General features: G+C 37.9%; 1 protein-coding gene across 1 annotated transcript in view; it reads left to right on the plus strand.

The window, feature by feature from the left end:
• ALDH1L2 (aldehyde dehydrogenase 1 family member L2) overlaps nt 1-16,645 on the plus strand; it is a 33,018-nt gene that overhangs the window by 12,191 nt on the left and 4,182 nt on the right. Inside the window, exons 5-20 of the mRNA XM_068944162.1 lie at nt 506-607; nt 2,577-2,666; nt 3,751-3,885; nt 4,286-4,411; nt 5,619-5,710; nt 6,483-6,630; nt 7,386-7,505; nt 8,669-8,796; nt 10,934-11,084; nt 11,818-11,888; nt 11,995-12,100; nt 12,554-12,641; nt 13,419-13,512; nt 13,766-13,862; nt 15,331-15,429; nt 16,177-16,342. Of these exons, the coding sequence (XP_068800263.1) occupies nt 506-607; nt 2,577-2,666; nt 3,751-3,885; nt 4,286-4,411; nt 5,619-5,710; nt 6,483-6,630; nt 7,386-7,505; nt 8,669-8,796; nt 10,934-11,084; nt 11,818-11,888; nt 11,995-12,100; nt 12,554-12,641; nt 13,419-13,512; nt 13,766-13,862; nt 15,331-15,429; nt 16,177-16,342 (1,813 nt within the window). The remainder of the gene's footprint in view (nt 1-505; nt 608-2,576; nt 2,667-3,750; nt 3,886-4,285; nt 4,412-5,618; nt 5,711-6,482; nt 6,631-7,385; nt 7,506-8,668; nt 8,797-10,933; nt 11,085-11,817; nt 11,889-11,994; nt 12,101-12,553; nt 12,642-13,418; nt 13,513-13,765; nt 13,863-15,330; nt 15,430-16,176; nt 16,343-16,645) is intronic.

The following is a 16,645-nucleotide window of genomic DNA, read 5'->3' on the forward strand; positions in this document are numbered from 1 at the left end:
AGATAAAGAAAAAAGGGAATGGTGTTTAAAGTTCAGTGATGGCTTTGGATTCTGTATGCTTGGTCTTTTTTCATTTTGTTTTAAAATGCATAAAAGAAGATGCATTAAAAATGCTCAGTATGGAATCTTAGAGATTTTTTTCTCTCTCTCTATTTTAATGTAGAGAAATAGCTTTTGCGGAAACAAAAGCTGTAGAGTTCAATATAAACATACAGAACCACATTCTGTCCTTAGCTAAGTTCTGAACCTGCAGAATTTAGGCAACTACAATATGCGGGGTGACTAGGCATTCGCATCAAATTTCTGAGGCTGCTTCTTTTGTCAAAGAAGTTTAAGCATACTTGTATGTAAACCTGTGCGGCATTGGTCTCTCCAATTTTGTAAATCCTAGGTTTTAAAGATAAAACGGTTCCTTTTGTGCAAGAAAATCTTCTATCGTTCGTAAGGATGACTGAGCTAAAAAAAGGTAACAAGGTAACATTAAAACTGTTATTTTTCTGCTTAGGTGGAAGCTGTACATCTAATTGCTGATGGTAAAGCTCCTCGGATACCTCAACCTAAAGAAGGGGCAACGTATGAAGGGATCCAGAAAAAAGAAAATGCAGAGGTACTGTTAGATAACACTGCATTTTGTGCATATCACTAGAAAAGATGTTACTAACCCCAGATTACCGTAGTAGTAACATCAAGTTCACTTGAGTTTTAACACAGTTATTACCTCACCTCATATTCCTGGGATAACTCCAAGGATGTGTGTAATAGAGCCCCAGGTGAAATTCATATTCCCTGTCAGCAGTTGCATATATTTAGAAACTTGTTGTCCTACTTGGGATCATCTGCACCCAACTAGATGGCAGCTGCTCCTTCAGTGGGTTCTTAATATGTTATGATACTTTAAAATACAGCATTGAATGGAGGTCTCTCTCTTTTTTTGGTTGGTGTGTTTACCAACAGTTCATGCTAAATTCTCTACCAGAAATAGACACACTTTCAGGAAAATTGAGCTATTGGCACCTACCAGGAAATAAAAAACAGGTCATGTAAAAAACCAACACATTAAAAAAAAATTCAGCACCTATAAAAGGACTATATTATATAACTGCTCTCACTGCATTAGCTACACAATAAGCTTCTTACTCTCAGCTGGATCTTCTCTTCGGTTGGAAAGGCCACCATAAAATGGTAGTGAATGCTGCCTTTAGTACCTTCTTTTCTTTTGCCGGACTAGTGAAAGTGTCTAATAAAAAAGGCAAAAAAAAAAAGATTTCAGTCTGTTGTTTATGATGAACATAGTCCTTTTCATCCAAAATGTTGTAATAATGCTTTTTTTTTTAAATTATTACAACTCCTGACTTACCTTAGACACAAACAGCTTTCAATATGGATATTCTTAAGTGTTCTGACCTCAGAGAAGAGTTATGTTATGGACCAAAATTTTGGGTGCCCATATACATGCTGACACAGTACGTAGGAACTAGCAGAACAGCTGAAGAAGTTACAGCAATTGACTCTTATCTATTCTAAAACATCTCAGAAAAAGCACCTACAAAGAGGAGCTTTCATAACATTACTGAAATCATAAGGAAGAATGAGTATGAGGACTTAAATTAAAAATTACAAGTCACTAAAGCTCTTTGAATTCATTGCAATTTTGCATATATTATTTAAGTTGTTAAGTCCTGCGTTGTACTTAATTTGTATCTGTGATCCAAATGCTGTATTCATCCCTTAAATGTTAAGATATAAGGAACTTTCCTGGAGTGAACTAACTTAATCTCCCTGTTGTAAAACTTTTTTCACTGGCTTATAACTTGCTTCTAAATATTCTTTGTGCTTAAACTGAGAAAGACACTGGCTACCTCAGTAATTGTTATTTGATAGATATTCTAATACTTTCTCCAATTCATTTCATACATATACTCATGATACTGCAAAGATAAAACAATATATTTTCACTGGTGTTACACGTGATAACAATATACGTGATGTTCTTAACAAAACATTATTTCCATGCTCCTCTCACAATAAACTTAGACTTATCTTGGAAAACCTTGCAGGAACTGCAAGCTGTAACAGAGATTCCATTTATGAAACGGTTTATAAAGAGTTAGTAAATGATTAGTAAACATTTTAATAAGTGTTTGTAGATTTATTAACGAATTTAGGATCCAAGTAGTAAAAGGATCATTTTCAGCAAAGGTGATATCCCTGACACACACTACTTGTATTTATACTGTGCTTATTAAATGTATTAAGGATAATATTAATTATTTAGGACTAGCTAGTAGCAAGCGTGATATTTTCATGGTCTTACTGTGAGAAGGAGACTGTATGAAAAGGTAAAGGCTGCAGAGAGGAGAGAAGTGCTAAGAGCATCCCATTTTGTAGGTCTTTGGTGATTAGTAATCTGGAGATCACTGATCTTCTTTTATTAGACCAGACCCATTCTGCGTTCGTACGTAAAGAAACAGTTGAAAGAGAGGGAGGGAAGATTTGTAACTTTACACAGGAGAACATTACTAACTTGATTTATAACCAAACATAAAATAATTAGCTTGCGTGTCTTGATTTTGTAGATCTCTTGGGATCAACCTGCCACAGCTTTGCACAATTGGATCCGAGGGCATGATAAAGTACCTGGAGCATGGGCAAAAATAGATGACCAGGTATGCTGTGGAAACCAAAAGGGTATCCTTTTTTTCTATACCCTCCTGCTAACTGTTTTTTATTATAAAGGCTAAAGGTGATTACATGCAGGTGAATACAGGTGGGAGTTACTTTGGAGTGGCTCTCATTTGATGACTGTACATTTTGTATATATCTAGAACCAACACCTAAACAACTGTACAGAACACAGCAGATTTATTCTAGCTATGATTTTCTGCTTGGTTCATTTAATTCAAAGAAAGATAAGACCAATATCTGAAAAAAAAAAATGGAACAAAGCAGTAAGTAGGCAGGGTAGAGCCAGATTATGCCAGTTATTACGGGAATTAGGTGTACATTACAGTCTGTAATGCAACACATGCTGTGCAGTGAGCAGCATCACCGAATAACTCAGAATGAAATACTGTGAACTACTGAAATAACAGGAAGATTTTTTTAAAGAGATTTGAACCTGGAAGTGCTGGAACCTTTTGCAGAAATAAATACTTCCCGTTTTATCCAAAAAGCGACTACTTCATTTCAGTTTGTAAAAAGCACTATGCCTTTGATCCACATTTTCTTTGGGTAAAATATTTTAAAAATCACATTCTTTTTCGTGGCTGTAAAGTCCAAATTTTGTTACTTAGCCAGTTGCTGGTAGGCTGCTCCAAAGGCCTTGTTCTGCCCTAATGTCCAGTTACTGGTGCTGGCTTGAGAGCCCAGAGAAAAGAAAGGAGCCCAGGTGAGAGGCAGCATTCAGCATCGCTAGCCTGGCGGCCGAGCAGGATCTGCCAGTCACAGCCAGGCTTCTGCCAGTCTCTCACTCCAGATAGGTGCTGACAAAAGCTGCTTCCCTTTCTGCATTGGTTTCATCATGCTCAATGTTACAGCTAAGCAGCTTTGCAGTTTTAGGCAGCTTTGCCAAATTTTACATGCCCTAGGTCGTAAAGATACAGAGATAGTGTTGGAACACATTTTTCATGTGTAGGTACGTATATGTTATTGCATTATAGTAAATTAAAGCTTCAAAACAGTATCACTTCATTCTTAAAGATTTCAGAGCCTATGTAAAATCTGTGTACCTTTCACTCTGTTTATTTTTAGGTGGTTACTTTCTATGGATCATCATTACTTGATGCTTCAGTGCCTGCTGGACGAGAGCTGGCGATAAAAGGTGCTTCAAGACCTGGACTTGTAACCAAGAACGGCCTGGTTATTTTTGGTAATGATGGGAAGATGGTAAGTGCTCATCCTGGCAAACATGAGCATGGAGGAAATAACTTTAGCAAAAAGTGCAAGAAGCGTGGAATTGTGAGGCTATACAAATCCAGCTGCTAAAGACAGACAGTTAATTAGCCTGGAATTTATTAATCTTCTGCCATTCTGTAGAAAAGGCATTCATATCTGGCTTCTCACTCAAATCATATTCATTTTGGTTATGTATTAAAATGTACCAATACTAGAAGAGAATCTGAAAGACAGATGGAAGTAACCTGTTTTTAATTACCTGCATCATAGCAGCTTTCCTGCCAGCTATTTATTTTACTATTTCAACGATTATATTAATAGTGAAAAATTCACCACACAAGGATGTATTGCCTCCCAAATAGTTTAAAAATCGTAACCCCTCATTTTTCAGGTACTAGTGAGAAATCTACAGTTTGAGGATGGAAAAATGATCCCTGCATCTAAATACTTCTCTGCTGATGAAACAGCTGCCCTGGAACTTACAGAAGAGGAGAAGAAGATGGCAGAAGATATTAGGGTAATTCTGTAATCTGCATTCATGGGATATTATTTCAGGGAAAAGTATTAGATACTTCTCATTATAGGCAAGGCATATATTTTAACTAGCCATGCAGGTTTTTTTGGTGAGATGAACTGAAAAAGCATAGGGTTGGATCTTTAGTTATTGAAATTAATTCAGATGGATTTGGGAGTTCACGCTGAAACACATAACCCTAGAAAGTTTTCTTTCAGATGCAAGTGTTGCAAAGAAGAGATTGCGGGGTCAAGTGAGAGCAAATGACGGGGTTTTATGCCTGTCTGTGCTGTCTCTCCCTTCTGCTGCAACCATACACAAGGGTAGCTGGCAGAGGGATGTGGCAATGCAGCAGTTGGAGCAGAAAGTTTTAGAACTGGAGAGGCACCTTGTTGCTCTCTCCAGCGATCGCTCCCTCTGCAGTGAGTATCAGGTTCTTAGCTGAAAGCGACATTGGTCGATTGTTTAAGTTGTGGGCCAGAGCAGCTGAAGCACAGACATCTTCTGTCCTGCTAACTCTAATGCAGTCAATAACTTTTGATACAGGTCAGGCAGCTTAAGGCACTAATGTTTTAAACTGCTGTTTCAAGCTTCCCTTGAACCTGCCTGCCAGCAACCTAAATGCTGCCTGGAGCTATTGACTGACTGATACAACAGCTAAAAGAAATATAAAGTTTTCAGTTTATGATGCTAGCTGCTAACTCTTGAGACCTAATTATCATTAATTTAAATATTACATTACAAGTAATATTTTAGCATTCATGTTAGCAGAAATATCCATCTAATGCATGCAGCTTAAACTACCTCTCAGCTCTGCCCAGGTGCCAAGAATTCCATCAGTTCAGTCACAAAGTTCTCCAAGTCTCTGCTGAGAATATACTCCATAATGCAATGTAATGTTATTATTTGGAAGGTGGAGGCTTTAGTAAAGGTGGCATAAAAATCACTACCACTGTAGCAGTAAGTTTGCTTGCATGATTAGGTGATATTGTCATGGACAAAAAGAATTTTTTGTGGTATGATAATTATGCTGTAGATTTTATTGGCTATCATCAAGTTCCAGACCTGCTTAAAATGGCTTTCTATTGTAGTATCCGTTGAAGTAATACACTTTGAAGGCATGAATACATTAGAAAATACTCTTCAGTAAATACTTCTTGCAATTAGATGATGGTTTATAACTGCTTCCATTATTTGTATATATTATTAGGCTATTTGGAAGGGAATTTTGAGCAATGTTGCTGTAATTGAGGATTCTACAGACTTCTTCAAATCTGGAGCATCTTCTATGCATGTTGTCAGGTAAACATATTCATATATATATTCAATAATATGCTGAAACAAAAGTTAATGGAAACACGTTGTCATGGTGCTTTTAGATCGGGGTTGATAAAGTAGTGAACAAAAAATGATTTTTCCAATTTATTTCCCACTGTTCTGTCTATTCCCTTTCCTACCTTTGGAAATGTGGTAGGGTTTTGTGCCCCAAATTAAGAGATATTAATCAATCCTGCCCCTTCTACTCAAGCAAAATTCCCCTTGACTTCAGAAGCATCAGCCACATGGGGAAGCATGATGGTGCCCAAACCTATTAGCATGCAGTAATGGGTATCTTAAGAGCAGCGGGCTGATTCAGAAGCTAAGCAAAGGAATTCCCATAGGGAAAGTCATTGAAAACCTTTCACAGGAAGGATTGAACCCAGTGCTTACAAGTAAGTGCACTGAGTTCATGCTGTGTTGGGTCACCTCAGTTAACTTCTTTTTATAACTCAGATATGCCCTAAGACCAGGATTTCAGTTTTATTTTAACACACTGATTATTGCCCATCTTAATTACCAGTGTCATAGAGTTCAGAACTTCCTCCATGTGTTGGTGAGAACAGTCTCTCATGCTGTTTCATCAATCCATGCATGTTATTTGTCATTTTTTTCCAAAAGTTTACCTAAGAGTACTCCAGACCTCACGTTTTCTTTTCTGCAGCACCCCCAATTAACCCAGCAGATGTCAGTACACTGCCTGGAACTATTCAATTTTCATTTGCAATTCAACTTGTTCTATCTTTGAAATCTTTAGAATGCTGGAAGAGATCAAACAGAAATATAGTGGACTTCAGCTGCAGAATGAAGATGTGTATATGGCCACTAAGTTTGCAGACTTTATTCAAATGGCTGTCCGAAAACTCAGAGGAGAAGACAAAGAGGAAGAGTTGGTCGTTGATTATGTCAGTAGTCATTGATTAGTTTTTCTTTATTGCTTGTTGTTTCTTGGTTGTTTGGGAAGTAGGCAATGCATTTTGATTGGCTGCTTGATGCAGCAGGAAAAACAAACAAGTATTTGGGCATACAAGCTCTTCTTTGTGGCTTTTTTCCTGCAAGTTTAATATATATTTGCATTTCAGAATGGAAGTATATGTATAATGTGATTCATGATGCTCCTGAAACTGGGAGATCAAGAACGTGCAGTAGTAGAGTGGTTCACAAAGGCACCACGCCAGTGCAGAGTCCTGCTAATATATTTCAGTCAGAATAGTTGCAGACCTTCTGCTTTACTGAGATAAACAGTGCTAGACTTTTCTGCTAAGAGTTTGTTAGAAAACTGTATGTGACAGGAGTAGTGTTTGTTTGTGAAGACATTAAGCCAGTCAGCATTGCTTGAACTTGGGGAATTTGCTTGAACTGGGCATTTGTTTGAAGTCCTGTACCTCTTCAAACCTTCATTGGTTTGAAGATAGAGACCCAATGAGAAAAAATACCTAAATCTGCTTAACTCTCCAGGAGTATGGATTCTGGTGTTCAGGAAGAATGTGACTTCTATTTTATTTTACCCGTTTGACTGTTCTTAACAGCCATATATACATCCTGAAACGCAGCTGAATGTTAGTTATAAGTATCAAAAGCTATGTTCTGTTGTTAGGCTACGTTAAAATGTTATATTTTGAGTACTACAAGTTTAATTTCTTGTGTGTTTCACTCTTAGGTTTTAAAAAATGTGAACAACATGACTGTGAAGATCCCATACCAGTGTTTCATAAATGGACAATTTATAAATGCTGATGATGGAAAAACATACGACACCATAAATCCAACAGATGGATCAGTGAGTAATTTCTAAGTATGATCAATATCAGTTTATTTCAATTTGGTTTTTTTTTGGTTTTGGTGGGTTCAAAACTACACGGTTACAAATTTAAGAACCCCATAAATAAATTTGAAATTTTTAATTTACTTCTCAGTTTGTGCATTCTTCCGTTTTTGCATTTCCGTCAAGCTGCACAGTAAATATTACCTAATTCCACTTAAACTATTGTATGCCAATCTCCATACCCAGCTGTTTGTTTTGCCTTGATTTCATACTTGTTTAGCTTCGCAAACAAAAAAGGCTAAGGTTTAATTGCTAAAGAAGTATTTCTATATGTATATTAAGTATTTCTATAAGTATATTGTGTACATTTCCTGTCAGTCATCAACTTCAATTTTTATTTTATTTTATTTTACAAATGTCATGTCTTAGGGCAAATGTGACTTTAAAATGTCCCTTTTAAAGTCCAGTAAGAGAAATGACTTTTCGATAGGAAAATAGATACAGTTCCACTTCAGCCTTGGTTGAGCAGCTGTTAAGTAAGAATTATAAATAAGACGAGTGATCCTGATGTCCGCATAAGCTGTTGTAATTCTGGACTAATGAAATTCCACTGAAATCAGTGGAACAAATTTTACTGGGATTAGAAGCCGGAATCTAGTACTTTCCTTGTAACTCATTATGGAATAGAATAAAAATCATAACAAATTTGTGTTATGCTTTAAAATGTAATAATTATGGGATATAATCATTATAAAATACTGTGTGCGTATGGTGGTTCATGGTAGCAGAGGCTCCATTCCAGAAAAACAGAACGTGCAGGAGGTATTTTAACATGTTTAGATATTAGATGATAACAACACATATTAGGGCTTTCCACTTTTGTCATATTACATTGATTTTACATATGAAAAGAGGGTGAAATCCAGTGGGATGATGTTCCTCAGTGTTGAAGAAAAAGGGAAAAGATCTAGGAATCAGAGTCCCTGCACTGTCCTCCAAACTCGGCCACCATTAGTTGCGTCTGAACTTTTTGGAACCTAACTCACCCATAACGACTGATGGCGCGTGAGGATATCAAGTATTTTCTCTTACGCTCCATCAAAAAGTTTAGGAGGAAGGAGTGACTCCGCACATCCCGGCCTCTCAGTCTGAGCTAACACATTGCTACATTGTCACAGGTAATAGCCAGTGTATCTTCTGCTTCCTTGGTTGATGTTGACAAAGCAGTGGCAGCAGCAAAAGAGGCATTTGAGAATGGTGAATGGGGAAAAATGAATGCACGGGAAAGAGGGCGACTCATGTACAGGTATGTAGAGGGTGGTGTTCTGTTTGCTTAGTGTCCTTAAAACTAATTATTTTGTTCCACTGAAGAATTGTAACATACTGTATCTGAATATGATGGATATTCATAATGCCATTTTCAGAGTTAGTGGACTAGCTACCTTTTCATCTCCTAATTTACTGCAGTGCACTGGCCTGAGGTCTTAGCTGAGGCGTGAATCTTTCTCATGGCCGGGCAGAATCTCATTAGCTCTCGCTGTCAGATAGAGACCTGGGTTCCCTAGCCAGTGATCGCTTCACTTAAAATTTGACTGAAACTTTGGCAGTCTCTTTGACACCATTCTTCCAGGAGTTCATGGTCAGCGAGAAGTCTGTAGCTACAAAAGGTTGGGAAAAGGGCTGCAGGCCTGTAAAAGAACATTGAATAGCTATCACAACACAAAATAAGCAAGTCAGAACTCGCATTAAAATTAAATACAGCCTTTCACTTAAATCTTTCACAAGTGTACCTGGATTCAAGGCATGTATAAACTTGGGTTTAAATCATATTAGGAAGGTAGGGCACTTAGGCGCCCAAGTTTACTCTGCCTTGAAGATATACTTTTAAGGTCTTAAAACTGCTGCTCTGTTTAACACTAGGAAGATTTTACAAGCATAACTCTGTTGGTTAGGCATATGGAAAATACAACTTCCCTAAACTACGTACATTATTCTCATTGATGACCTGGATTAAACTCTTCTCTGCTTAGGGAGAGAGCTCCCTAAGATAGCTCTGCCAGAGTATTTATGTTGCAAACCGTTCCAAGTCAGAATTAAGGCCCTCTGGTCCACCTTAAAATGAAGCCCCTTTTCCTCTGGGCCCTAGTCAAAATCGGGTTCTCGCGTGCTGCGCTGGAGAGAATGTTTGTGCTGTTACAGCCCCTAGCTCTGCTACTGTGTCTTAAGGAATCGTTAACAGAAGACACTGGCCATGCATTTAAAGAGATGTTCTCCTTTGTCCCTGACCTGGCATATCCATTCTTTTACACACTAGTGCTAATGCCCTGGACTGTAGCTGGCTCTCCAAGATACAGTGAAAACAGGTATTGAAGAGCATTTGTCCACCCTTCTACAAATGTTTTAAATGGACCTAATTTGCTCAATGGAAAAAACAGGTTGCATGTCCATCTTCAAATATTCTTTTACAGGATCTAAAAGGCACTCAGATAACCTCTCAAAATCACGTGAGGACACTGATTATGCATCTGAGTATAAAACCACAGATAGAAGCTTAAGAAAAACCTTGATATGTCTGTTTCACGGTAATATGAGAGATCTAGCCAAGACCTGGGTGTGTACATTGATTCATGCAAACAGACCTTTCCTTCCTGAACGGGGTCCCACTAAAATTACAAGAGCTCCTCACAAATATAGGTGATCTGTCTGCATAGATGCCTGTCTGAGACATTTCTGTGGCTACTATTAACTTACAGTTTTTGTTTTGTGGCTGTCCTCCTAGTCTTACTTGTACCTCACTGTCTTGCTTCACTGATCTAACAGATGGATAACTGAGGCCTAAAGAGAGCGCAGGCCAGATTTTCAAATGTTCAAGACACATTAAATGCAGTTTGCATTACACCTTAGGATCTGCATCTTTATATATCCAGGTGCCCGTGAAGCATCTAGCACTAAATAATTTGTCCAAGTTCAGACAGTACAAAGCAGTATAATGAAGCTAGCTTTCCCAAATCTGAGCTAGGACTGTAAGTACTCCTCAGCACTTTTGATTACTTGGCATTGTTAATGTTACTGTGAATTTGTTTTCTGACTTATTGGTCTAATTTTCTATAATAAGCTCCTCATAGTACAAGAGAAAAAGTGAGTACAGTATTCCAATGATTATTATATTTACAAGACCATAGTAGAAAAATCCAAGTGAAGTTTTCACAGATCACTTCCTCATCCCTTTCCTACTACAGTCAATGTGAAAATATTTGCAGAGTTTAACAGGCGTTTGCTCAAGTTCTTACGGATTGTAATGACCAGTGGTCCCAACACTGCACTTTTAAATTCTGTGGGAATGTTATTTTATTTACAGTTCTTTGCCATACCAAATCTCGTTTTAGGCTGCCAATGGTTAGATGTCACTTCTTTGATGTGTATTTGTTATGTTTTGGTTAAAGACTTGCAGACCTGATGGAAGAACATCAAGAAGAGTTAGCAACCATAGAATCTATCGACTCAGGAGCTGTCTACACATTAGCTCTGAAGACCCATGTAGGGATGTCTGTGCAAACATTCAGATACTTTGCTGGATGGTGTGACAAAATTCAGGCAAGTGAATATGTAAAGGAAGAAGTGAATGACAGTGCTTCTGTGCACATTCTTTGCTGACACAATCCCAAAAAGCAGTGTTAGCAAAGGTAATCAAGGAATCAAAAAATAAAGCAAGATTAGAATTTTACCTAAAGTATGTCTCCCTGACAAGACAAAAGAAGCACAGTCTGCTTCCAATTGGAGAATATGGATTTCGAGTCTAAGTATAAATATCTAATTTATCTAAATATCTAATAAGATCTATCTAATTAGTTGAGGTATCACAATGTATATGCATCTTTAGTCAGCTTTTGACTATTCATGGATCAGAACGTCCTTGTGGTGGTTCAGCTGCACTGTTAAGTGCAGAGACCCATGAGCTGTGTTACATCCTGAACAAGGCTGGTGAGTTTGCTTGGTGCAACAGCACATGGCTCAGGTTCAATAGCGTTTTCTCAAGTATATTTAAGATCCACAATCAAGAATATCATTCAGCTTTCTTTCCTTCATTATATCCTCACTTTATGTTCTTCCATACTTTTGTTATCTGTGCTTTTATTTTATCCAACTGATAATCAAGAGTTGACTGCAGTACCTATAGCAGGAAATTACACAGTAGCAGCATCCCTGCCCCTCTGTCTGATGCACAACTGCTTCTGCACAACATTCTTATACGGCAATGGTATTTTTAACAAAAATGATTAAATGGCATGTTTGAGATTTATATAAAGATCCCACCTCTTTCTTTTAGGGTGCTACCATTCCAATTAACCAGGCCCGGCCAAACCATAACCTAACATTCACAAAGAAAGAGCCAATAGGGTAAGCATCGCTTTTTTAAATCCTATCGACAGCCTTGACCAATAGAAAAGCCATACAAAAGGTGCTATCTGAAATATAATCTTTCCCTATTTTTCCCCACCTTCAGTGTCTGTGCAATTGTTATCCCCTGGAATTACCCGCTAATGATGCTCGCATGGAAGAGCGCAGCATGCTTGGCTGCAGGCAACACGTTGGTTCTCAAACCAGCTCAGGTAAAAACACAGAGGAACGGCTCCAGTTCTTCAGTATTTGTTCAGGCAAAACAATTCAGGCATTCTAGTTGATTTCATGCATAAGTTGAACTGTCATGTCGTAAAGTGCATGTAAAGTAATACAAATTGTCATGATGATACAAGGTACCAGTTGTCTTCACTTCTGCGCTGATGGTACTCTCACTTTCAAAAATTAATTTCCATCTTCTTTTTCTTCCTTTATGTTTGTGTTGCGTGGTGCTATTATTAGGGAGATGAACATAAACTCAAAATTCTGTCACTGCATATGAACAGAATACATTCTTTTTTGCAAGAAGCCATCATTTTTAATTTGTCAATATTGTGAGGAAGAAGAAGATATATATTGTATCAAAATTAAGAAGTACCGAATGTAAAAGATATCATCACACATGTAACTAAAATAGAAGACCTAATCTAAATGTTTCCACTTAGGTCACACCACTGACTTCCTTAAAGTTTGCAGAACTCTCAGCTAAAGCTGGATTTCCTAAGGGTGTTATAAATATTCTGCCTGGTTCAGGTAAAAAAAACATAAACTAATCATTTTTCTGGAACTAGGTCGTGCTAAAACTGGTGAAATAATATTTTGCCTTTGCAGATCAGCATACAAATGTATGCTGCATGGCTTTATCTTCGTTCCTAGTAGGCTGGCATGTACGCTATACAGCAGTTTCACATATTCCCAGAACAGAACTGGGAAAATCTGTATATCTCATGGCTCTAGCTAACGATCACAGCCCTTGACCTACCTCCTCTCCAAGTTCACACAGATAGCGTTAACACTCTGAAAAAGAATTTATTTACAGAGGAACATGTTGCCCTTGATTGTAAGACTTCACTTTTCTCCTACTCTTGTCGTCACTTGGAAGTATTACTGCATTTAAATGTGACTGTGAAATTTACAGCAAGCTGGTAAGATGCTTATTGATCAGTATAGATAAGTTATGGTCCACACCATGTTACTATTCTCCTCTTTCCCCTAAGGAAAGAAAGTGACAAAGTGACCGTATTGGTCAGGCTTTGTCACAAATTAGGTTATTCCACCTACAGCAAACTATTAGGGAGGAAGTTCTCTCTGTCCCCAGAGAGATGGGGAGATTTGGAGCCATTCATGTGATTTAAGTTAACTAGTATGAGACTTTAATACTGATATAAATAAAACTGCAAAGGTAAATAAGGAAGTGATATTGTACTTGATTCGTGTATCGTTAGCTGTTTCTGTGTTAGAGTGCCACCGCTGGGGTAGTGAAAATTGCATAGGCACTGTCCAGTTAAGCTGTTTTCCTCATCCCAATAGGTGGCTTAGGGGGACAGCGTTTGTCTGAACACCCAGACGTTCGCAAACTTGGATTCACTGGTTCAACACCAACTGGTAAAAAGATCATGCAGAGGTATTCTTAGCATAAGATTCATAGATAAAACACTGCTGAGTCTAGTTCCAAAGTGTCTTATTAACTATATCTTGCATGTAGCAGTAGTAAAGAAGCATGTGTGGTCGTTTACATTTATGTAGAATTCTACTTAAGTCTCTCTGTTTTCTAACAGAGAGAGGTTTATACTGTTCACTGGATTTGATTAAAGGGAAATAATGGATTTGGCTTGTTTTAAAGCTTGTTTTTACATAATTATTTACATTTTTTCCAGTGCAGCCAGTAATCTGAAGAAAGTTTCTCTTGAGCTTGGTGGTAAATCGCCATTGATCATATTCAATGACTGTGAACTTGACAGAGCCGTAAAAATGGTAAGGTTACTTCAAAGAAAAATACATTCAAAGCATTCATGATACATCCTCATGGTATTGCAATACTCTTATTGACTTGCCCAGAAGTGCAGCAGGGACCTTCATCATATTTCATGCAATCTGTTAGAAAATAGACTCTTTTTCTACAGGATGTTTCTCTGTGCCAGCACAGCTAAGCCTTTAATGCTCCACCAAAAAGCCAGGGATCTGTACTACAAGAAATACACATTTACAAATACAACCAAATAAGGAAATATAGGTAGAAAATATTTCAATCAGCCAAGTTTATACATTAAAAGAAATTTCTATCAAAATTTGATACTCAAAAAGAAGCTTCAAATATAAACACCTGAAGGGAGCCAAAATATCTTGGGCTCCATACGGCCATATATTGCTTTGTAATTCATTATCAGTCACCATAACCTCCACCTTCCTGATCAGCTGTAACTTGTTTAAAATTTGTAAATAATTTGTGCAAACAAGAAATTCAGTAGATTTAAGGAGCTCATTTCCTGTTTAGGTGTTCTGATTCATAAAAATGATAGCAAATACAGTTGGTCTCCCACACCGTACTTACCCATAGTGCTAATTCCATGAGTTCTTTAAACTGGCTTAAGCAGGTCCTGTTACCGGGACGAAGCTATTATGCATTTTTCCCACTTTTGGACACGCTTTTGGGAGCGCAGGAGTTTGTGTGACTGCACAGTGAAGTATATGTGGAAAATAATAAAAGCTGACACACAGTAATCAGCATACTGCTTGGCCCCACCAATGCTCTCAGCTGCAGCATGAGGCAGAGGTTTGCCTGAGATATAAGTAACATTGATGGCTTTTAATGATTGTGAAACAATGCATTTTGGCTACACTTGTGACACTAGCACACGATTCCAATTCATACCTACTAGTGCCAGGACCCTAGACCTTTGCAGCAGCCAGAAAACAAGCGTTTAGAAGTTTTAGTTGTCCTCCTTCCTCCACCTTCCCACTCCCCTGGAAAAACAGTGGTAGGCATCAGTTCTTGGTGAATACAAAGGAGCAAACAGCACAGTGTCTGAATCCACATTCTTTAAACAGGAGCTTCTCTGCAGATTAGAGTGAGATAAAGTTGACCCAGTTACATGCAATTATCAACACAAGCTGTATTGCTCAGTGGATTAGCACAGTTTCATATTCATTGGTCTTGCTGTCAGCCCTCTTCTCTGTGGGGTGGCAGCAGGTGTTTCCGTGGAAGGCTGGTGGAAATGGAAAGAGCAGTGCAAACGGGTTCATCCAGAGCCATTTGACTCCATGGAAGAGTATTTGCCAGTTGTAAGACTAGTTTGCTTCTTGCACTGATGATGTCTGTTTAGGTAAAGCATTACACTTGAGGGTCAAAGACACAGAATGCAACCCAAGGGAACAGAACAAAAGGGAGAATGAACAAAAGGATGCATATGAATATTAATATGTTTTTTTTTCCCCTGATCAGGGTATGGGAGCGGTATATTTCAACAAAGGAGAAAACTGCATTGCTGCTGGCAGGCTGTTTGTGGAAGAATCAATCCATGATGACTTTGTTAGAAAAGTGGTAAGATATTTAAGGACTAATGTTTAAGCAGATACTTTGCTATGGCACAAAGATCCGCTAGTTTTAAAGACACACACATTTCTTGTTATTTTTAGTTGTTTAACTTCTCATTACTGCTTGTGATAGGCAATGCTGCTTCTCATGAAGCTCTTACAGGTTTGAAGGGGAGGCACTGAAGGGAGATGTTTTCATCAGAAATGCACAGATAAGTGACATAGTAGATATTTTACTATCAGTGGTATTTCGTATTTGACTAGGAAAGCAAGATTAAAAAAAGCACTCAACTGACATCAATGTGATTGAAGACTGCTTGAAGTTTAAAAAGGGGAATATTGGAAGCATAGCTGGAATCATACAAAGGTCATTACTAAAAATCCAGTAGTCTCTGTGTAGTACCATTGGAGAATTCATTTGTCTAGCTCAAGAAAAGGAAATTATTGTGATAACTCTTTCACCACCAGTAAAAATTGATCTTTTACATGCCTGTCTTAATAGCAGAAGAGAATGAATGCATGAAAACAACATAAAAAACTTTCAGAAGTAACCAGGGGTTGGGGGCACCAAGCATAAGACATTTTACAAAGCATCAGTTTAGAAGGCAGTGAGCATTTCACCTTCCAAGAATTCAGTCCTTTCTTGGGGCCAAACTTCATAGCAGAAACAGTGAGGCATCCAGAATCACCGGTCACTTTAACAACTGTTTATTTCCTACATTATGTAACTTCATTTTAATTGGATAACTCATAGGTGGAAGAAATAAAAAAGATGAAAATTGGTGACCCACTTGATAGATCTACAGATCATGGTCCACAAAATCACAAAGCACATCTGGAAAAGCTGCTGCAATATTGTGAAACTGGGGTAAAAGAAGGAGCCACTCTAGTATATGGAGGAAGACAAGTAAATAGACCAGGTAAAATACTATCCAAAGGTGTTTGGAATTCTTACACTTTAAATAAAATGTGATTGTCTCTATTGCATTAAACAAAGAGTAGCAGTATCGTAGAAACAGTACCAGGTAAGCCCAGGATGACACTTGAGAACAGGGCTTTGAACTCCCACGTTAAGAGAAGTTGTACAACTGAAGCGTAACATAGGAAGTTGACTCAGAATCCAGTCCTGTTATTTGTGGGGCACTAAGATCTTTTTTTACATCATTGAACTAGTAAGAGCCCTAAGTATAGTTGTGTCCAATTATATCAGCAAAACACTAAAG

The sequence above is a fragment of the Struthio camelus genome, chromosome 1 (assembly GCF_040807025.1).
Source record: "Struthio camelus isolate bStrCam1 chromosome 1, bStrCam1.hap1, whole genome shotgun sequence".
Taxonomy (NCBI): domain Eukaryota; kingdom Metazoa; phylum Chordata; class Aves; order Struthioniformes; family Struthionidae; genus Struthio; species Struthio camelus.